General features: G+C 39.0%; 1 protein-coding gene across 12 annotated transcripts in view; it reads right to left on the bottom strand.

The window, feature by feature from the left end:
* The window catches only part of ccdc186 (coiled-coil domain-containing protein 186), a 124,299-nt gene that overhangs the window by 68,705 nt on the left and 32,280 nt on the right, over window positions 1-23,314 (bottom strand). For 10 of the 12 annotated variants that reach the window (XR_011345352.1, XR_011345354.1, XR_011345355.1 and 7 more), the window contains exons 7-16: window positions 21,849-21,953; window positions 20,846-20,944; window positions 20,252-20,338; window positions 19,714-19,856; window positions 18,353-18,608; window positions 13,935-14,124; window positions 13,558-13,653; window positions 11,947-11,985; window positions 9,064-9,274; window positions 3,073-3,292 (exon numbers count right to left, since the gene is read on the bottom strand). Coding sequence is in view for 7 of the 12 variants with exons in the window: in XM_069899983.1 (XP_069756084.1) it covers window positions 3,073-3,292; window positions 9,064-9,274; window positions 11,947-11,985; window positions 13,558-13,653; window positions 13,935-14,124; window positions 18,353-18,608; window positions 19,714-19,856; window positions 20,252-20,338; window positions 20,846-20,944; window positions 21,849-21,953 (1,446 nt within the window). In the remaining 5 variants the exon portion in view is untranslated. Of the gene's footprint in view, window positions 1-3,072; window positions 3,293-9,063; window positions 9,275-11,916; window positions 11,986-13,557; window positions 13,654-13,934; window positions 14,125-18,352; window positions 18,609-19,713; window positions 19,857-20,251; window positions 20,339-20,845; window positions 20,945-21,848; window positions 21,954-23,314 lie in introns of those variants that run through there. The other 2 variants (XM_069899984.1, XM_069899986.1) reach the window with 2 other exon arrangements.

A 23,314-nucleotide genomic window follows, 5' to 3' on the forward strand; every position in this document is an offset into this window, starting at 1 on the left:
GTCGAAGAATATAGTACAAGACATGCCAGAAATTCAAGGCAGGGTGCAGAAGAGAGTGCAGTCAGCGATTACTGAGGAGAGGATGCTTGGGAAGCTGAAAGGGCTGAAAGTGGAAAAGTCACAGAGACTGGACAGACTATGTGCCAGGGTTCAGAAAAAAGGTAGCTGAAGATTGCAAACACATTAGCAGTGATTGCAAGAGTTGGAAATTATTCCAGAATATGGCACTCCATGAACAGCACATGGCACATTGATCCTGGACACCTGAACATGAGAACACTATAAGTGGGAACAGGCCATCTGGCCCATTTGAGCTTGTTTCCCCATTCTTGAAGATTGTTCTTGATCTGGCCGTAAAGTTAGCACCATCTAACTGCCTCTTCCCCTCAAACCCTCGATTCCCTGACTATGTATTTATCTATCTAACTGTGTCTAAAATATATTTAATGAGCCAAACCTATTTCCCTGATTCTTGAGGCTATGTCTTCTAGTTCTGATCTCCCGACCAGTGGAAACAACTTCCCTGCCGCCATCTTATCTATCCCTTTCATAATTTTATACGTTTCTATCTGACTGCCTCTCATTCATTTGAATTGCAGTGAGTATAGGCCCAGGTGACAAACTCTCCTCATTGACTAACTCCCTTATCTCTGAAATCAGTTTGGTGATCCTCTTCTGCATCACCTCCATAGCCAGATAACCTACGAGAGGCACAAAAAAGTGGATACCTGCAGGAAACTCATGCTGACACAGGAAGAACATGCTTACTCCACGCAGACAGCATTGAGAAGTGGGGGGGGGGAGGAGGGAAGGGGTCAAGAGTGAACTCAGCACACTGAAGCTTGAGCCAGGAGCTCTGCTACCTGCACCAGAATCAAAATTTATTGTCATGAACATGTGTCTCAAAATGTGTTGTTTTGTGGAAGCATTACAGGTGCAAACATTGCAACAAATTACATTAAAAAAAATTAGTGCAAGTAGAAGAGAAAAAGTGAGGTACTGTGTGTGGTTCAATTGTCTATTCAGAAATCAGAAGGCAAGAAGCTGTTTTTGTACCTTTTTCTTGATTGCAGCAGTTAGAAGAGGGCAATGATTAGATGGTGAGACACCACCTCTTAAATATGCCATTAATGAAATGAAGACTAATGCCCATGATGGCACCGGCTAAGTTAACAAACTGTCTGTAGCTTCTTCCTGTTCTGTGCACTGGCACCTCCATACCAGATGGTGACACCACCAATCAGAATGCTCTCCACGGAACACCTGTAGAAATTTGCAAGAGTTTTGGTGACATACCAAATCTTCTCAAACTCCTAATTTGGTATATCCAGCTGCAAACCTTCTTCATGATTGCATTGACATGAAGGCCCCCAGGATAGATCTTCAGAGATGATGACACCCAGGAATTTGAAGCTCTTTATCCTTTCCATTGCTGACATCTCGATGAGGCCTGATTTGTGTTCTCCTGGTTTCCTCTTTCTGAAGTCCACAATCAGTTCCTTAGTTTGGCTGAAGTTGAGTGCAAGGTTGTTGTTGTGACACCACTCAACTAGCTGATCTATCTCCACTCCTATATGCTTCCTCATTGCTGTCAGTGATTCTGTCAACCATTGTAACATTGGCAAATATGCAGATGGCATTTGAATTATGTCTAGCCCCATAGTCATGTGTGTATAGCAAGTAGAGCAGTGGGTGGGAGTTGACCAGCAATAAGGAGGAGACACTGTGACCGATTTGCAGGCTGTCGTATACCAATGAAGAAATAAAGGATCCAGGTGCAGAGGCCCAGGTTTTGCAGCTTGCTGACCAGTACTAAGGGGACGTTAGTGTTGAAAGCAGAGCTGTAATTGATGAAAAGCAGCCTGGCGTACATGTTGCTGTTGCCTGGGTGATCCAGTGCTGAGTGGAGAACCAATGAAATTGGATCTGCTGTGGCGGTAGGCGAACTGCAATGGCTCCAGGTCTTTACTTAGGTACTAGTTCATTCTAGCCAGGACCAACTTCTCAAAGCACCTCATCTACTGTAGATGAGAGGGCTTCAGGGCGATAGTCATTGAGGCAGCTCACTCTGCGCTTCTGGGGCATCAGGATGATTGATGCCCTTTTGAAACAGGTGGGAGATGTAAGTGAACACTTGTTAGTTAGTGGGCACCGATTTTCAGTATTCGGCCTGGTACGCCATCAAGACCTGATGCCTTGCGAGGGTTCACTCTCTTGAAAGATGTTCTAACTATGGACAATATCTACTTTTCTGCCCAATTTCAATAGAATGCAGCAACTTCCCATTTCCTAATTTTTTTCCAACTCCACAATTGTTTTGATTCAGCAATAAAATTCTGTTATGCAAGTTATGTTCTATCCCTGCACCACCTGCCTGTATGTATGTATTTGCCCACCTCGCAGCACCACTACTTCCCCACTATATTCTTTTCGCTTTTCAACTCTTTATTGTACACAATTCTAAAATGACAGCATCTTAAGCCATGTACAAAATTAAATTTCTATTAAATAAATGCACATGATCTATAATGGAGCATCCTGCAATCAAATGTTGCAACTCCAAGTGAAAACTAAAGTCTGCAGATGCTGTGATTGTAGTAAAAACAAATAAATGCTGGAGGAACTCAGCATGTTTTGCAGCATCCATAGCCAGTAAAGACACATAACCAACATTTTGGGCCCAAGTCCTTCTTCAAGGTGTGAGTAAAAATCAGGCAGGCACCTGAATAAAATCACTGGGGGAGGAGGGAAGGACCAGGGGAAGGCAGGGCTGGGGGAGGACCAGAGGCCAACAAGCAAAAGGCAATAATTGGACAAGGATAGAAGGACGTGATGGTTGGGGGAAGGGTTTGGCTCAATACAGAGCTGGAGAAAAGGTGATAGAGGGACAGACCTAGAGGAAAGGGGATATAAGGATGGGGTGGAGGTGGTGGTGTGCTAATGGAAACCAGAGAAGTCGACATTAATACCATCTGGTTGAGAGGGCCATTGATTTTAATATCACTTCCCAAAGGCACAGAATATTTGCCTCTCATTTTAGCCAACACATGCATCTTACAACCCATGTCTTACCTTAAGTGTTATATTCTTTAATAAAGTATCTTCCAGTACAGCTTGCAACTTCCTGTTTATTTCCAAAGAGAGCTCCAATGTTAGGCCACTGTCTGCTGGATGTGATGTGTAAAGTGAAGCCATGATTCCTCCACGTCTGCTCAACAAGGCTTTATTGAAATCAGATGCCTCTGAGGACAATGCACCAGATTCTTCTCTCAGAACATATGTCTGAATGATTCTGTATCAGAAAAATCTTGATGTAATAGTTGTAGAAATAATAACAAATATGTTGCTTACTACTGCAATGCAGTAGATTATCACTCTGGTGTGAATTACTGTCCACCTCAATTTACTCTTTCCCAAATTATATCTTCATTTTCCTCCCTCAATAATGTGATAGATTGCATCAAAAATGTTCTTCAATAGACCCAGCACCTACTCCTTCATGATGTCAACCAAACACCACAATGATCTCACTATTCCACATGCCATTTTACTTGGTGAACATATCCTCTCTTGTTACAAGAGCTGGTCATCGACTTCCAAAAACAGTGAGTCCCTAAAAGTAGCAATTGTGTGGAGGTGGAGAGTTTCAAGTTCTCAGAATATCACCAACTTGCCCTGGTCTAATCATGTTGATTCTATGCCATAGAAAATGCAACAATTAAAGAAGCTGATTTTTTAAAAAAAACAAAGCATCTTGTCCACATACATACAGTAACTGCTTTGCCCAAGTTCGCAAGAAACTGCTTAGCTGTGAATACAGCTCATGCCATCGTGCAAATGTACCTCTCAGAATTTTTCACGTCTCAGTAAATCTGCTAATACATTAAAGAACCCATCCCTCCTTGGTCACACTCTCTTCTTCCCATTTCTATTGGGCATTAGATTCACAAGCTCAAAAACACAAAACTCTAGAGTGAAGGATGGTTTCTTCCTCCTCCTGGACACCTTGTTCCAGCCTTCTGCTCACTCTGGACCTTTATATATTTCTGAATGTCGCCAAAACATCAACCTTCTCAATCATCATTCCCCTCACTTATTCTAATCTCACCCCCCTCAGAATCCTTGCCCTCCACTTCCTTCACACCAATCCTGCAGACAAGGGTGCCACTGTTTTGGTATGGCGCATTAACCTCTCTCTGGCAGAACCAGACAACAGCTCTCAGCCACCTCCTGTTAGTTACTTCCCCCTTCAACATGACCCTACCAAAACTCTCTCCCACCATACCCCCTGAGGTTCAGCTCTATCATATGCACAGTACACATATACAAATATTAAAATAAATAAATATTATTGTTAAATAAATAGTTGAGTCATGGAGGGTTTGTATGAGCAGTTCAGCAGTCTTGCTGCCTGTGGGAAGAAGCTGTTTCTCAGCCTAATGTTTCTGGCTCTGATATTCCTGTATCTCTTAATAATCTTAAAGAGTTGTGATCAGTGTTCCCAAAATGCTTTCCAATATACATATTGGCCAGGCTCAATTCCTAATACAGTAAAAGTCCAACAACCTGAATGTCTGAAATCCGGACCACCCGAGAATTCAGGCTCTTAAACTTTTTAAATTTAGCAGGCATTTGTGTACATGCGTGTGAAAGCTCCACAGTGGTATCAAGCGGCCACACTTAAAACACAGGTAGTAATCTTATCACAAATTCATTTGTATACTCTATTTTCCTTTACAATGTTCATTTTTTAAAAACAGCTTCAAGCATTACGAGCTCTTTTTTTGTAGAAAAAGATTCTATGTTTACATTTCTGTCATATGCTAAAACTGCTAGTTTTTAAATGAATGAAACATGCTGTATTCATTCATGAATAACAAATTTACCCGTTCATCTCTTCTTTATTCCTCCTTAAATTTGAATTTTAAAAATACTGCCCGAGAATCTGAAAATCTGGACCGAACCAATCCCCAAGCAGTCTGGAATTTAGGACTTTTATTGTACAAGATTGAGAATGGGCCCTTCCCAGTCTACAGTATCTACACACTCTTGGGTGCACCAAGCTCCATACAGTCTAAGCCTCTTGGAACAAGGAAGAATCGGGTCAATATTGAGGAAATTTAAGTAGCCCACCATGACAAAACGTATACACCTTTTTTTGAAATAATAGTTGAAATTAGCATACATCTCAGGACCAGGATTCTGCAGTCAGACTGTTCTGTTTTGATTCAGTGACAATCCATTTCTTCAGTGGAGACGGTAAGCCTGCATTTATCTTTTTTTACAACTAGCTAACCTTACAACTTGTTTCTGTGTCGGCCAGGGAATAAAAACTTTAGTAATAGACAATAGGAGCTGGAGTAGGCCCTTTGGCCCGTCGAGCCAGCACCGCCATTTTACAGATCATGGCTGATCACTACTATCAGTACCCCTTTCCAGCCTTATCCCCATAACCCTTAGACGATTACCTTTAGACGATAACCCTAGTAAATGATTTTCCAATATTTATTACAAATTAAGACAACTTCCCCTGCCTTTGAAAATAATTACATTTTGATAAGATTCAGGAAATTATTTTTGTATGTCGAGGTGAAAAGTGATCAAATTGATTGAGATATTTAAAATAGTAAACACACTCAATAGGCTAGCTAGACAGACAGAAGTAATTCCTTAGTAAGAAAGAATTCAGAAAAAGGGTGAAACATTTCCAGGTAGGAATTAATTCAGGATGGTTTGTGTCACACAAAAGGCACTGGAAACAAATCTTTCACCTCAACCAAGCATTAGATGCTAAGCTGCTTTAAATTTTCAAGATTATGAATGGTAGACTTATTAGGTAAATGCTTTAGATAGAGAAAGACCAATAGGTCAATTGTGACCTAAAACAACATAGAACGTATCCGAATGGTCGACTAGCGACTGAATGGTTTACTCCTGTTTGCATTCAGATTGATCTAAAATAGAAATTGTCTCTAAGCATAAAAGAAAATTATAATTCTTTGATGATTCAAACTGGTGGAAATGTACTGCACTAAAAGCACCCTGCATCACATGTTAGTTTGGACAATTTGGATGATCTATTAAAACATGAAAGGGTCTGCAAATTGGAAATTATCTTTTGGTTTCAGATGTGCCATTTATGATCCAGAACAGCAACATGCTCCATTAGAATTGTGGCTTAATGCCCTTCATTAGAATTTAAATGGTGTTCTGGACAAATTTCTTACAGTCTGCCTTATACCAAACTGCGTATATCTGTGAAATTAAGGAGAACACTAAGCAGCAACACTTATTTGTTACTCTTAGTTCCAACTTTAGGAACTTAAAGCTATTTAAATTGGAACGAAAACTATGAATGAATGTTAATTTAAGATCACTATAAATGGTTCAGCACAGCACTCCATTTCTTCTTTTCAAGAGTGCAATAAAACTAATTTTTTCTAGGAAACCAAACCACTGGTCTTCTCGAAACACCAAGTACTGTATATTTTTCGCCCACCTCCCCTCTCAAATTTAAAAGAACACACAATGTATAGTGATGATGTATAATGATCATGTCATGACACAAGCAACTTTCTATCAATTTATGGAATGCAGCAGAGAATGACATTACCTTTCTTTACAAATCAGTGGCACATAGCCTTAAAGGTCTGGCATGAAAAGTGACACTTCAGGCCAAATCACCCTTGTTAAGGTTTTCACTCCATGTAAAAATTTCTAATTCTTGCACTGTCCAAAGGTACTTTTCCTTTGAAGTTTGAAGTATTTTGCCGATGACACCATGATTGTCGGCAGAATAACAAACAGCAATGAGGAAGCATACAGGAATGAGAGATCAGCTCGTTGAGTGGTGCCACAGCTACAACCTTGCACCCACCATTAGCCAAAGTGACTGTGAACTTCAGAAGGGAGAAACCAGGAGAATGCAAACCATCCTCATCAAGGGGTCAGCAGTGGAAAGGGTAAAGAACTTCAAATTCCTAGGTGTCAACAGCACTGAAGCCACGATAATGATGCAATCATGAAGTCTCGCCAGTGGTTATATCCCATTTGAAGTTTGAGGAGATTTGGTACGTCACCAAAGACTTACAAATTTCTTCAGACGCTCTATGGGGAGCATTCTGACTGGTTGCATCTCTGTCTGGAATGAAAGTGCCAATATATGTGACAAGAAAAGGCTACAGAGGGTTGTAGCCAGCCAGTGCTATCATGGGCATTAGACTTCATGCCGTCAAGGTCACCTTTAAGAGTCAGTGTCTCAAGAAAGCAGCCTCCATCATCAAGGACCATCGCACCCAGACCATGCCCTCTTCTTACTGCTACCATCCGGAAGGAGATACAGGCAAGGTTGCAGTGCTTTTTTTTTATATAAAGGTGCTGGAGCTCACCAAAAATGGTGACAAAGAGACTTCGCCTTGGTGACTGCCGCCACTGGGACCCAGCCAGTGTATCCCTCACCCTCCACGTGCCCCCAGAGTTTTGACCAGAACTGGTGGTCCCTATTGTTCAGGCATTATGCACTGATGCTCAGACACGGCACGTGTGCGGGATGTGGCAAGCAGCTCGGTGCATCCCACTCACCTCTCTCCTGGGGCTGATCTGCTGAGGACATGAGGGCCGCACATCATGGTTGATCATTGGAGGGCCGAGGATCCCCCTCCATGCCTGCACACAGCGGCAATGTTCAGGACCTTGGCAACGCGCTGGCAGTGACAGAGCTGGCTCCACACCAGCTTCCCCTTGTTGCCCACGTCCACCTTCTCCGCCCAGGCTGCTGCTGCTCCTCCTCTGCCTGGGGCTCTCCACAGGACGGGGTGCTCCCCGTTCTGATGGAGACCCTACCCCCCTCATCCTGCACCCTGAACCACTAGGTGCTTACACTAAAGTAGACAAAGGGGACTCCCCTTGAATGAGACACGGACAGGGGGTTGTGGCCATTCAACCCATCACGTCCATGCTTGTCAAAGAACTCCCTCAACTTATCCTACCTCTCTTCTCCCCCGATTCTAGCACCCTATTTGTCACAATTCTTGGCAAACACATCCAAGTAAACATTTCTCCACTAATCCATTGACTAAATGTTTTCAATGTCTCCCTCTTTGCTGAAAGACAGAAATCCTAGAGATGACAGAGGTTCCAGAGCGGCCCTCCAGGGAGCTCCAGAAGCACTGCATCCCTGGGTACAGGAGCCTGAAGACAGGTACTGAATGCTACAAAAACAGCTTCCTCCCCTCCACCATCAGATTTCTGAATGGACAATAAATCACAGACACCACTTCATTTTTTCTCCTTTTGCACAAATTAATACTTTTTAAATGGTATTGAAGGAAATGCAATTTATGCATCTGCAATGCACAATTCTGCTGCTACAAAACAATAGATTTTGTGTCACATGTTCATGATAATAAAACTGATTCTGAATTTTGAAATGAATGATTATACAAATATTCCTCAGCATTTATAATTGAAAAGCAAAAGGCGGCAGCTGTTGGAAATTTAAAATAAACAAAAAAATGCTGAAAATATTCAGGATGTCAGGCAGTTTTGCTGGACTGATGAATAGAGGTTATCAATCTGAAACATTAACCATTTCTGTAAGCTTGGTTTGTAGCTCCTGAACTTTTCCACAGGAGTTGATGGTTCATTAGTCATCCTTCTCACCTCTCACTTCTCAATGAACAGATGTGGCCTAGAAATTCCTAAGTTTGGAACCCTTAATTATTAAAATTATTCTTACTGTCAATTTCAATGCAACTTTGATGAAACAGAAACCAATACAGGTATTTCAAAAAAATTTTAAAAGTTTAAAAAGACAAGCAAGCAGTAGATAAGAAAGGCCATGCTAAAAGATCACAATTGAAAACTAACATTAAGAAATTCAATGATTTCCATTGCAGTCAATAAAATTAAAAAAATTCTAACTTAACTATTTTTCTCAGTCCTCCATTTAAACTAGCCAATTAGGATAGGTCCCAAATAGTGAAAACAACTTGATTTGACTTTCACTTCTCTTAAATAAAATGGACGAAAAACAAAGGCTTAATTGATTCTGTAATCACACACCTAGTTTTCTTTCGTATTTCTTCCACCAGTTGTTTGATATGATCCTCCATAAACTCTATTTTTTCATTTTTACGTGCATGAGCTTTCTGCAGGCGCACAATACGCTCTATTAATATGGCCTTGTCCACTTCTGGAAAATTGTCTGCCTGAACAGAACAGCCTGTATTCTCTGGAGACCTCTCTTCTTTACTGCATCGAGCATCCAGGGAACCTGGAATGGAAGACAACGAAGATTTCTGAAACTGAAAAAAGTAATTGATACAAACACATTTAAACAGAATAATTGTATGTTACACTAATTAATAAGAGATTATTTCATTTGTTGGTTTCAATAACATCCTGGGTTCCCACATTTCAGAGAGGACTGTCTTCAGCCAATTCAGTTCATTGCATGGAGAGAATCAGTGGAAAAAACTGGAGGCAACAAAAGCCTAGCAAAGTGTACAACATCCCAGCAAGAGTACTAGAAACAACTAGCTGCTCCCCTGGTCGATCAATTCCAGTACAATTACAACACTGGCATTTACCTGACAATGGGTTAAAATGTTCAGGTAGATCTTGTTCACAAAAAAAGAAATTCAGTCTGGCTAACTATCTCCCAATCTCTTATTAATCAGTAATTACCATCTCAAACATCCTCAGCCATCACCATTCTGTGGGAAATCTCTAACCAGATCTACAATCTGACATACCACACAAATGTCACAGCTGCATGTGACTCTCCTCATAACACTTTGAAGACAATTCACCATCTACAATTCACAAGTCAGCAGGGTGTAAGTTCAACCCCATCAGCTCTCAAGGTGCTCAGGACAATCCAGGTCAAGCAACCTGCAAGATTTGTATTACTATAAATACAATGTTCATTTCTTCCACCACTGGTGTACATCTGCAAAATGTGCTGCATTTACTGGCCTGTACTGCTTCAAAAGCATCTCCCAAATCTTTATCAACAAAAAGGTCAAGGGTTCCGGTGAATGAGAACTCCACTGTTTGCAGGATGTCCTCCATGTCAGATACCTAAATGCTGTAACTCTCTCTCTCTCTTTCCAATAGCATTATTGGTGTAATGTCACCAGAAGGAGTGCAGCGATTCAGGCCAATGTCTCACCACTGTGCAACTGTTGTACCCGAGCTGGAATTGAACCAATCTTGACATGGAACTACTTTTTTCACTTAAATAAAGGATGACCAAGTCATGTTTTAATAAACATATAGAGATACTTTGGAATAATTAACAGTGGCGATGACTACAAGTATAAAATACTAGAAACACTCAGCAGGTCAGGCAAGCATCTGTGGAAAAAGAAACATACTAAACATTTTAGCTCAAAGAAATGGAAAACAAATTAGAGTTAGAGAGGTGGAAGGGTCAAATAGGACATTAGAGAAATCTTACATAGGGTGAGGCCAGATTTATCAAGGCAATAAGATGTAGGTTATCTAGTTAATGTAGTAATAGAGAAGCAAAATGAGCAACAGCTATGAAATGAGTAGTTAGAGAACAAGAATACAAAAGGAGCATAAAAGTTATAAATGTAGTGCTACAGGACATGCCCATCAAGTCAAGCAGTACGAATGGAGAGAAAAACCAGTATCACAGATGGATGTGTTGGAGTAGAAACTAGAAAGTTCTTGTCGAGTTAGAGACAGCTAGTTATCTGTAGATATAGAACTCTTTCTCCACAAATACTGTCCAGCCTGCTGAGTGTTCTAGTATCTGCAGGTTTTAAATTTCAACCTATTAGAATAACCAGCTTCAGTTAGTATTGGAGTTATTAAACTCAGATGCACACATATTAGTACTGAAAACATTAATCTGGAGTGCTTGTGTAAACACATTATGTATTTTGAATGCACCACTCCCTTTTTCCTATGCACTGAAACTCACTCAAAGTAGTTATATATAGGCACTGACAATTGGACTACAGTCGCTTCACAGGGCCATCTTTGGAGAAAGCTATAGACTTTTCTCCTCACTCAGGAGAAAACGACACCTTTATTGTGATACTTCACAATAAATGAGTATTTAGTAACATGAGATATAAACCATCCCAGAATACTGGGGCTCAAAATTTGGTGCCACCCCTGCGTGGTTAGCACCTGACATTTTTGACAGTTCAATAACTTCTCCAAGATCACGTCCTACTATCTAGCTCAAAACTAAATAGAACTGGTCCCATTGTCTGTTGAGCTAGCCAAGACCTCTGTGGGACATAGTGAACCGACAAAGGATAAAGTCACCTCATCCAAGTTGAAGAACTCCCAATGAGGTCATAATACTGTGATTGAACTCATGAATTACAAAGCAAGCCTTATAAATTAAATATTCAGTTTATAGAAAGCAAATCAAAAACTGGGGAAAAAAGTGGGATGAAGGAAAATAAGAAAGTATCAGCATCCTACATTGCAAGACAGTGCAACTCTTTGGCCAATTCGGAATTCTAAAGACTATTCTGAATTCTGTTCTTACTGCTGATTTTAAAACCATCCAAATAGTTACAGAAATATTTCTTGTCATTTATGTTCCAATTAATGTCAGGTTGATTGGAATATCTGCTTCACTTCTAAGGTTATTAAATGTTTTTCATTCCAGTAGTTCGGTGCATTTGCTTCTGCTGTTTGTTAACTTTTTTTTTTTACATTTTTAGTCATGGGAGATGTACATTGTTGCCAACTTTGTTTTTCAAGAAGATGGCAGTGTCATTTCTTTTTCTATAAAAATATGAAGAGAATCCCACAATGTTGTTAGGAACATGGCTCCAATAAAGTAAAACTCTGACAATCTCGTATCCATTTGTTCAGATATCCCAAAGGTTCAGCATTCTAATTCCGCGCTCCCTTCGAACTCACCAGAGTTTCCTACGTTCTTTTAAAACTCACCGGGTTCACTGGACAATTTATTATACTTCTGTGTAACATCTAAAAAAAAATGAATTCAAAGTGGAGTTTTAATAGGAATAATATTCATTAGTCTGGAAAATTTCACCAAAGTGCCAGGGGCACGAGAATATTGGAGTTTCATTGCCTTTCCTTTAAAGGGGTCAAATCATGATGTACAGAGTTTGATGTGAGTTCTCAAGAATATTTCTGGGACTAGTGAGCTCGAAAGGCTCGATAGACTGGGACTTTTCTCCATGGAGTGGAAGAGTCCAAGGTTCATAATATCATACCATAGATAAGTATTTATATTTTTACCCCCCTTAGATTAGGTAAATCTAAAACTTAAGGCCTTAGATTTAAGTAAAAAAGGAAAGATTTAAAAGGGAAGCAAAGGGTACCTTCCTCAGAGGGTGGAGGGTATATGGAATGTTGTCAGAGGAAGTGGTAGAAAGTGGTTACCTGATGAACTTGAACGACTTCCCATGCTGCTTGCCTCTTTGCTGTCACAGTTTCCATTGTAACATTCAAAAAGGCATTAGCACAGGTACATGGACAATAAATGTTTCTAAGAAAAGAACCCGAATGCAGGCAAATGGGGCCAGCTTGGTCAATGTAGATACTCAGATCGGTGCTTGTACAACTCGACGTCTTTGATTTGAAGAGAGTGTTCGGACAAGGGGGTGTTACGTGAAGCTCTTTTATTCATTCAGATGTCACAAGTCATGATTTGGGAGATGTTATCAAAGAAATCTTGAGGAATGTCTATGTTGGATATGGTGCAGGTAGCTGTCATTATGTTCTGATCGTGATGGGAGGGAACGCTCAAGTGCTTACTAAAAATTGTTGGAGTTGGTGTCAGTTAGACAAGCATGCTGCATCATAATTAGTTAATGTTGGAAAGCTTTTAAGGGAAATCAGCAGATATACCCATCATCGAATACCAAGCTGACAAAGGGGTTTAAAGCCAAAATGTTGACTTTGCTTCTCCTTCCACAAATGAAGCCTGACCCGGGTGTTTCCAGCATTTTCAGTTCTTGTTACAGAATAGAACTTCATTGAACCGCTCTCATGAATACTACATTTATATGGCCAACCTTCTAAGAAGTGGTTGCAGAACCTAAATTTGAGATCAATGAACAATATTGATGTGCAAATATAGCTGAAGGCCCTTTTCTCCATGTTTTACCTTATTACTGATGACCAATAGGTTGCTAATGTGACTGCTGGCTGGATTAGGGTAGTTCCTGCCTCAAAACAGAACATACTTTGATTTTTTAGTTCCATCACACAAGAACCTGCTGTAACTATTAACTAAAGGGCATTTAGTCCGACTGCAAAATTGTCAGCCCCGAGATGCTGCTAGTACTGGATTTCAGAGGTATCAGGCAGCCTCACACGGACATTCCACCCATTCTTGAACAGAACTACATTTTACAGAAAGAAACTGGGAAATGGGAAGGAAAATATCAGCCTAAACGCTTCACAGAAGAGTCTATTGAACATAAATGTGAAAGAAGTATGGTTAGAGAAGTTAGAGTTGATGCAGAAATACTGTATAACTTCTGTAAACAACACATTTTGTCCTTTAAAATGAAGTAATGTGGTATTTACTTTTTTGTTTACCTGATGAACTTGAACGACTTCCCATGCTGCTTGCCTCTTTGCTGTCACAGTTTCCATTTTCCATTTGTTCCAATCGCCGGCGTGCTTAATAAAAAAAAACACAGGATGCTAAAATTACATTTCTTGTCTATAACAGTGTGAAAACTGATGGCTTCTGCAATTTTTTTTAAACCATTAAAATATGCACCATTTTAACCCTATGGTGACATCAATAAAAGGAACTGGATTAAATTCATCACTGGTTTTTTTTTTTTAAAACGTTTGGCAAACATCAAATAGTAGTTACACAAAATCAATGTATGTTTTGCAATCACTAATTTGTAGAAGCATGACTTGAATTGTCAATTAGAATAGTTCCTACACACCTTGCTGAAGCTGCTTCGTGAGATCCTTAATATTAGTTGCTTTTTTTCGTTTCTGTGTGGCAAGCTCATCTTTAAGCTCCTCCACTTGTAGTGTCAGCCTACTCACTTCCTTTTGTTCAGCGATGATCTCATTTTGCAGAGTTTTCACATCCCCTTGTCGTAATTGTTGCTCTTTTTGCAATCTGTCCACCTAGGTATAAACCAATGTATATAATAGAGATGCTGAACTGCTTGTGGTTTATTGCACAATCTCAGCCATTAATACAAAGTGAATAAGGTCAGGTTTCACCAAATTAACTTTTCTTTTAAATTAAGTTTCAACATGTGTTAAGCACCAATGGAAGTCTTGCAGTCTCACATTATTGGGGGAAGCAGAAACAGACTTCTGATTAATCAAATGAAATTGGCACATAGTAATTTTTGCCCTGATTATTTTAATCGGCAAGTCTCCTGAGAAAATTTTCCACCGGCTAATATTCAAATTATTGCTTCGATCATAATACAATGTCTTTCCTATGTCAAGTTTTTTCCTAAGAGATCAATTGGACTCAATCGCCTATCCAAATTTGAAAGTTACTGATGACCTGCTTTCATCATCTATCCTGCAGGACGTGCCAAATCATAATATTACTTTGCGTATTTTTTTCCCCTTCACGTTGCTTCTGGTATTATTAATTAACCAAATTGTGACTGCCGATTATTGACCCTTTTACCACTTGAAATGGTTTCTTCTTGCTTATTTCATAAAATTCTTCAAAACATACGGACATGGCCTGTTTCCATGCTGTAAATGGTTATATGGTAATGAACACCTTTATCCAATCTTTTAATCATTCTGTTGTTCCCCAGTGGCTTCCTCTTTAAGTCTTTGTAATCTTTGCTAAGCTTTGGTGTAAAGGTACATCTGTCTTCGTGATTAAGATATTCACACTGTGCTATTGGGTAGGAAGCTCCCAGATTTAGACCCAGCTATAATTAAGCACTGGGACATCATTATATACAATTTAGAGGAGAAGCTGTAATTGGTTATGTTCCATTGCCTATGCCTGTCTTGGTGGTAGTGACTACAGTTTTGAGAATTGCTGTCATCAGTAAATAATTGAAGACCATTTACTTCAGACTACAAAATCTTACTCAAACTCTGCTAATATAGAACAATAAACTTTAAATACCAACTTAAAGACAATAATATCCACAAAATTCTGGAATATAAAACCATGGACAACACACACACACACAATCCTTGTAATCCAGTTATTTGCTATCTGCACATCTGCAAGTTGGTTCAGTTAGCTCCAAACCCTAAAGATTGAGAATCCAATCAGTGTCTATCTACATCTTGTTTCAGGTGACTCCTTACCAAACTCTGTGGCAGGTTGTGATTTCAAAACCAACTAAGCAGTTTGTATATTAATATCACTTTATTTTAGCTACTTGAATATTTTCTTTAAAATATTTTTATTGTTTAACATAATAATCCATATACATTAATAAAACAAGGCAAAATAATAACATATTTATAGCATAAAATTAAAGCAAATGCCCAATATGATAAATTTTAAATTCCATCCTTATTAAATGTGATTGTTAAAATCATTATACATATAAATACTATTATAACAAATTGCATTATACCTTAATAAAATTTGAAAAAAGGGATATTATCCAGGATTATCATAATTAAACCCCATAAATCCATTTATCTAAAAGAAAAAAAATTCAAAATTGACAAAGAACGAAAAATATTTTGCCAAGATTTTCCTAATTTAGGATACTCCCAAAACATATGAATCAGTGAGGCTTCAAAAATGTAACACTTTTCACAAAATGGATCAACTTCTGCATAGAAATAGGATAAACTACTTGACTATTTTGTCAATATGTTTGGCATCTTACAGAATATTATTAATCTATTTTATGTTAACCTGGATGGTGCTTTTAGTGGTATCACATTGTTTGTTAACGGTGGGAAGCCCATGCTCCTGTCCCTTGCAAAATGCAGAACTTAAAAAGGTTAAAGAACCAGTTAAATGAACTGAATTTATATTCACTAGAAAGTGATAAGAGTTAACAGTGGAGTAATCCAGCATTATAATTCATAATTCTTAAGATTAGTGCATGCTACTGATAGGAATGAATGCAGGAAACATTTTGCATCATTCTGTAAAAAATATCAGGAACTTCCTATCTGAGAAGATAATGAATACTGATCAAAATTGAATTTGAACTCCCTTAACTGATGGATATTTATTCAGGACATCAACTATGCAGATAAATGAATTTGCCATGAGCTAAATGGCAGAACAAGCTCCAGAGGATAAACAATCAACCGTGTGGAATAGTTTTAACTTTTAAATTGAGCACTAAAAATGGAAAAATTTGGCTCAAGTTCCCACAATAAATTGAGCCATAATAGCACAATATTTTCACTTCCCTGGCAAAATGCATTGATCTCAATTATATATAATCTTACCAACCATCTTTGATTGGCAAGCTCATTCAAAGTGATTACAAAGCTAAGACCTGCTTAACAATTGCCCAGGTATCTTCTATTTAAAATCTATTTATTTTTGCTATATAATCCCCTTTGGGGATTGGTAGATGCTGGATTAAATTAATTTTCTGGTTGCTTGTAATTGCATGTTGCATGATTGGCGAACTAACTGCAAGGCACGCCAATTTTAAACTTCTGTGTTTTTTACCATTTTATTTTCTGTGATTTTTTTTTTGCCAGTAGCTTGCGGCTGCTGGTTGCTTGAATTCCAGATAACAGGGGTTTTACTGTATTTAAAGAGAATAAAATATACATTTTCTGTGCATTTGACAAGCAGCTACTGGCAAAGGGCATGTGCATTTCTGCCAAGTAGTTGGGAATCCACAACTATAAAACAATAAAAATGCATTAGTTTAATTAAGCACACAAATTCATGGTACAGTACATTTCGGATTAACTGAAAACCACTTTTCTGAAATTCTCAGTTATCCACAAAAATTTTCAGCGGTGACATGACGTCACAAGTTGAAAATTTTTTTTTTCCCCTGTCGTGCTCAATTGGGACTCTGATGTACTGTTAGCAACATTTTAATCCAACAGAGCTCTCTCAAGATAGTTGGGTCAAGGTCCCTTCTGTCATTTAAGAGAAGGTTGGATGCGTACATGGAGGTGAGGGGGTTGGAGGGTTATTGGCGGTGAGCGGGAGGTTTGAGCTAGTGGAGTTGTTCTAGTGAACCGGTGCGGACTCGAAAGGCCGACATGGCCTGTTTCCACTCCGTAAATGGTTATATGTACTCAGGTGTGCTATTAGAGCCATCTTGAATCCAACAGAGTTAGTATACTCAAATGGGACTTTGACATGCTGTTAGCATCATTTTGAATCCAGCGGAGCTCTTGTGTACTCAGGTGGGAGTCTGATGTGCTGTCAGCACCATTTTGAATTCAACGACAATGTGGAGGTGTCAGGGATCGGAGCGGGGACCTCGGGCTCCCAGGCAGGTTTGGCGACAGCGGTGGGGAGGTGTCGAGATCGGCAACAGCCGATACAAGTATTTTGCTGCTTAAGCTGGGCTGCTTAAAGCCATTTCTCAGATATCTAGAAAATGCAGTTAACTGATATACGTCCGGTCCCAAGCATTTTGGATAATCAGAAAAGTACTATACTCTATAGAACAATGGCCAACCCTTGCCTAGGTTAAACTTGTATAGAGGCAAAGCCAAGAGAAAAGAATCAGATTTTGTTATCACAAATCGAATTTCCATGAGGGGCTAAACCATATCAATTCCTCACTGGCAACTAAAGCCTGAACATTAGGAGGAAGAAGTAACCAACTGCCTGTTTTATAAATCAACAGAACGTCAAGATTCAGCATTTCGTTTCTCCCTAGAAGCTTTAAGACAGGCCAAATTATGAAACATAAGTGCAGATTTCAAATCTTGTGCAACACACAATCGATGATTGAACAGCATCAGTGGGAGACAACGTTGCCAACTCTGCAAGGTGGATCCTTTCATCAGGACTGAGAGGGAAGGAGAAAGTCAGCAGGCATAAAATCTTGTATTAGTTGTATATGCAATTTGGTATAGTAGATGGAGCCAAATCTTTGTCTTGCTTTAAACATCCAAGTAGAAAAATATTGAATATTTAAATCAACTCTCGGGGAATCCCAAAGCTAATGCAAGACATATTAAAATAGTGTGGAAATTTCTGCAGCAAAAAATGTTTGCCAGAAATGGATTTCCACAAGTTCAAATGAATTGAAGCTGCCGCTGTACATCTTACATGCCAGTGGAAAGATGTTTAAAAAAAAAAACAACTCTTCTCAATGCTCCAATTTTCTCCAACGTAAAGAGCAATTAAACAGGTAAGGAAAAATCTCCAGAAGCTTCAACATCTCCAAAGCATTGGTCTTTAGTATCTTACCAGCTCAACATTGGTCTGTCCAAACTCTTCAAGCTGCCCACTCAACTGTTGCTCACGAAGGCTCACTTTATCAAGCTGCATCTGAAGTGTATTGCTCTCAGACTGAAGTTGTGCATTTTTGCTTGTCAATTTCTCGGTGAATACAAGCAACTCCGATTCCTTTTTACGACTTCCCTCAATATCTTCCTGCAAATCTGTAATGTGCGCATTTAGGTTGTCAACCTCTTCCTTCAGCGACTGAATCTCTTGTTCATTCCTATAAAGCAATCAAGATAATTAATCTTCTCTACTCATCTGCACTTGAAAATATCTGCCTACTTTATTTCAGAATACACCAATGAAATAAAGATACAAGAAGTTAAATGACTAGAACTTAGCCTGGTCAAGCAGCACGTGTGGAGGCAAAGGAATGGCCGATGCTTTGAGTCAAGACCCTGCATTAGGAGAATATAGAGAGAAGATAGGTTGCTGTATAGAAGTGAGAAGGATGGGCACGACTGAGGCTAATATCGGAGAGAGGAAAGAAAATAGCAAATTGAGCCAGGGAAGGTGAAATAAGGGAGAAGAAATCCAGGTAGACAAGTATACAAGTGATAAGCAGATGGAATCATGTGGGAAATGTTGAGGAATCTGGGTAATATGGGGGAGGGGCGAATTTTATTAGAGGGAGAAAGGATAGAAAAGGTGAACAAAGGAATACTTTGGTGGGAGTGGGAAAGGAACTCAAGGAATCTGAAAAATGTTCATACCATTCGACTGCAGGCTACCCAAGGTTACCAAACAGGGTATTGCTATTCTAGTTGTGTTTGGCAGTGCAGAAGGACAAGGACAGACAGATTGGTGTGGGAACGAAAGGAATTGTTGAAATGACATGTAGCTGGAAGCCCAAGATTATTAGAGACAGGTGCTCTGCTGAGTATTGACCCAAAATATCCCCTTGCCTCCACACATGCTTCTTGACCCAACAGATTCTTCTAGCAGTTGAGGTTTTGCATCTATCACCTCTTGTGTCTTTAAGAAAGAAATAGGACAGATTTTCTAATGCCTTTTCTACAAAAAAAAGTAACAAAAATCAAAAACATTTTTTTAAATTACAAAAAATTTTTTTTTAAACTGATCAATTCTGTCCCACATTCATGCCAAGGGAAGTATTAGCACCCAAGTCCTCATCATATGCACTTTTAACTCCCAGGGGTCAAAAAAGATTTCAGAAGTTCAATAATGAGGGTGAAGGGGACTACATGAAAAAAATCTTCCAAGTCAATCAAAGTAGATTATACGAGAACAGCTATTTTTACATAATAATGTAAAAATAAATTATTGAAACTATATTTTATTAGATGCAATAGCTTGATCCTTACCCTTCAAGCTGTTCTTGTAATTGGCTTACCAACTTCACCTGTTCATGCAAAGATTGACATTCTGCTTTCTGTCGGTTAATTATTTCTTTATACTTTGATAATTCATCTTCAGTTCTCAGTCGCTCATCTTCAAGACATTGAACCTGCAGGATAGGGTGAGATGAAGTAATAGCAAATACACAATAGTACATCAATTTTTGTTGAATTCTAATAATGAACAGCAAAAATGCACAAGTTGAATTTTACAAATGAAAATATATACTTGCTGGAAGATCGTCTATGGCTGCCCCAAATAACTCAGCAAAGTACATCTTCAAAAACATTTATTGCTTAATTTCCACTTTTGAAACTCAATAATTAGCATTTTAATCACTAATGGGGAACATCATAAAACAGAAAATACGAGAGGTGTTGCTGTAAAAGGTGCTCATTATTAATCATTGTAAAAATATCAATTGGTTAAATAGTCAATAAAACAGTCCTAGAAAACGTTGCAACTCGCAATTGCAACTACGAACACCAAAATAAAAGCACTTGCCTTTGTTCTCAAAGTATGCAACTCATCCATCCCTTCCTTGAATGTTTTCTTCAGGTCATCAAGTTCCTTTATTTTTGCAAGGCGAATCTAGGGATTTTGTTGGAGAAACATGATTTACAAACCAGATAAAGGGAATCTCAATTAATTAGTTACCGTACTTCCTTCGATTCATGCAAGAACACAAGGAAATAGGTTCCAACAACCTTCCTCTCCATTTGTTATGAAAATGGTTGATCTGCCCATTTTCTGCCCCAATTCCCCTTTGAAATCTGATCTTTCAAAAATTGCACCCACTCTGCAAGATGTTCCAAACCATCTGTTTTAAATGACCACCCTTTGATCTTGTTACCATTTTCCCCCTCAACCCAATTCATCAGTTTCTTAACAGCCACCATCTATTCATCAGTTCACCATCTAACAACATTTGAGGCCTTAAAATTCCCTCCAACTTCAATTTAGTTGTGTTTGATATTGAGCCCTAGAAGATCTAAAAATGTTTAAAATTATATTATAAATTTTGTGGTTTGTATTTTTTGCCAATTTATTTTTTTTTGTTCCAACTTTTCTAAATATTTTGATGGACATACAGCTCACCTCCATTTCATCAGATTTTTCCTGCAAATGTTTTTCCAGTTCTCCTTTGGTCTCACGCAGTTTGGCATCCAACTCATTAGATCTAATTTCTTCAGATTCCTGATGAGACAGACAAGATACACCAAATGCAAAAAAAAATACATTGAGGCCACCAGAGAGAAGAGCTCATGCAGTCAAATAATCGTTCAATGCCAGTTTTCATTGTTTCAAAATATGTTGTACCAGCTATCAATACTATTTTTATAAATAATAAAAATCCACTCACTGTTCAATCAGTAAATTTTGAATCCAGATCATTCTTCAAGCTAGTTCTGACCAATCATCCAATTTGTAGGGCAGTGCTACCCAAACGATACACATTTAAAGGTATCAATAATTAGGAACGAGGAGTGAACTTCCTCCTCTCTGCCAGATTCCCCCTATTACATTTATCTTTTAAACCATAATCCATGCTCCATACTTTTCCATTTTAATGCATAATATTTTCAAATGCACTGAAACTGCAAAAGCAATTTATATATTTTCTTTCAACACAAAAGGATGATGGCTAAATACTTGCAAGAGTCACTGAATACTTCCATTCCCATACTGTCCTTGACCCTACTGCCACCTGAAGCACTGATATTCATGGCCTCTGCCTCTGTACCAATTCCTGACCTTCCAATTTCAAACGAAAATCATGATCCAAGTTCTGCCGCACCAACCTTGAAAACCTCGTCAGTTGAAACAATCAAATTAGCCCGTGTATAGGTTTAGTAGGTTAGAAAAATTTGCAGCAACATGCCAATTGAAATAGTCACTGGTGGACCAATGCATTTCTCATTAATCTCAATGCATTATTTACATTACAAAATCACTACTCTATATTTAGAAAAATCAGTTTCCTTTTAAAAAGTGTTTTGGAACATCCAGGATTTAGCTAAATCAGATAAAGCTAAAATAATTGACAATCAAATTGAAAGTATGAAAACTAGGATCATGTTGTCAGCAAACTCAAACCAACCTGATAGGTTTTGATCATGTCTTGGCAGTTTCTCCGGATTTGTTCTGTCTCTTCTTTAGCCTGAGTTAGTTTGATTGTTGTTTCCTTCAATTTTTCTCTTGTTTCCTATCAAAATGGGAAGCATACAATTAAACAAAAATCAATTTTAAAATGAATGCTTGGAATAATCAGTAAAAACATTTTGGGTCTCCCTCTGCAGAATAGTTCACAAACATTAAAAAAAATATAAATTTAATCAAAAAAAATCCTATAATTGTTGAAGAAACTGAGAGCAGCTAACAATCACAAAGAAGGCACTCCAGCAGCTATACTTTGTGAGGAGTTTGTGGAGATTTGGTTTGTCACTGAAGACTCTCAAAAAATTTCTGCAGGTGTACAGTGGAGAGCATTTTGGCTGGTTGCATCACTGATATTCAGGAGGCAATGCTCAAGACAATAAAAAAAAACTCCAGAGGGCTGTTAACTCGGCCTGCACCATCACAGGCACCAGACTTAACTCCATCAAGGAGATCTACAAGAGGCGGTTCTTTAAGAAAGCAGCCTCTATCCTCAAGGACCCCCACCACCCAGGCCATGCCCTCTTCGCTCTGTTGCACAAAGGTACAGGAGCCTGAAGGCGAGCGTTCAGTGGCACAAGGACGGCTTCCTCCTCTCTGCCAGATTCCTGAATGAACAATGAAACAAAGACACTGTCAAACTTTGACTTTTTCTTGGACTATTTTTATTTTGTAAGGTGGATGATAGAAATGTTTGCACAGTGATGCTGCCACAAAACAACAAATTTCATTACAAGTTCATGACAATAATATCTATTCTCAGGATATTTCTTAAAAGGTCTTGTTTCTTTTCATTCAAATGCAATCCAATTCACTTCTGAAATGTAAAATCACTCCAGTTTCTTTCCTCTTAGAATATATTCCAACTATTTGCTCTGCAAAACAAAAAAGCTTTCTTCACATGGCCCACCTTGTCCATGCCAGGATACCTATCCATATTAATCCCATTGGCCTGCATACCCCAGGCCTTTCCTGCTCAAGCACCTGCACTGTACCGGTCCTCCAGATGTGGACAGACAGGGAGATTACTTTGTTAAGCTCCTTTGCTCTGTCCGCTGCAAAAGCAAAGATCCCACAGTGACCGACTACTTCAATTCCAAATACCACTGCCACCCTGACATGTCTGTCCATGGCCTCATGTACTGCCAAGTTCAGGCCACATGCAAATTGGAGGAACAACACCTTATCCTGTGCAACTGCATCACCTCCTGGTTTGGAAGCTTTACCACCTCAGACTGCAAGACCCTGCAGAGGAGTGAAGTCAGAAGAAAAGATCATTTGGGGCTCTCTTCCTACCATGAAGGACATTTACAACACTCGATACAGGCGAAAGGCAATAAACATTGTGAAGGACTCCACACACCCCTCATGTAAACTGTTCTCCCTTCTACCATCTGGTAGGAGACACCA

This window comes from Narcine bancroftii, chromosome 10 (genome assembly GCF_036971445.1).
Source record: "Narcine bancroftii isolate sNarBan1 chromosome 10, sNarBan1.hap1, whole genome shotgun sequence".
NCBI lineage: Eukaryota > Metazoa > Chordata > Chondrichthyes > Torpediniformes > Narcinidae > Narcine > Narcine bancroftii.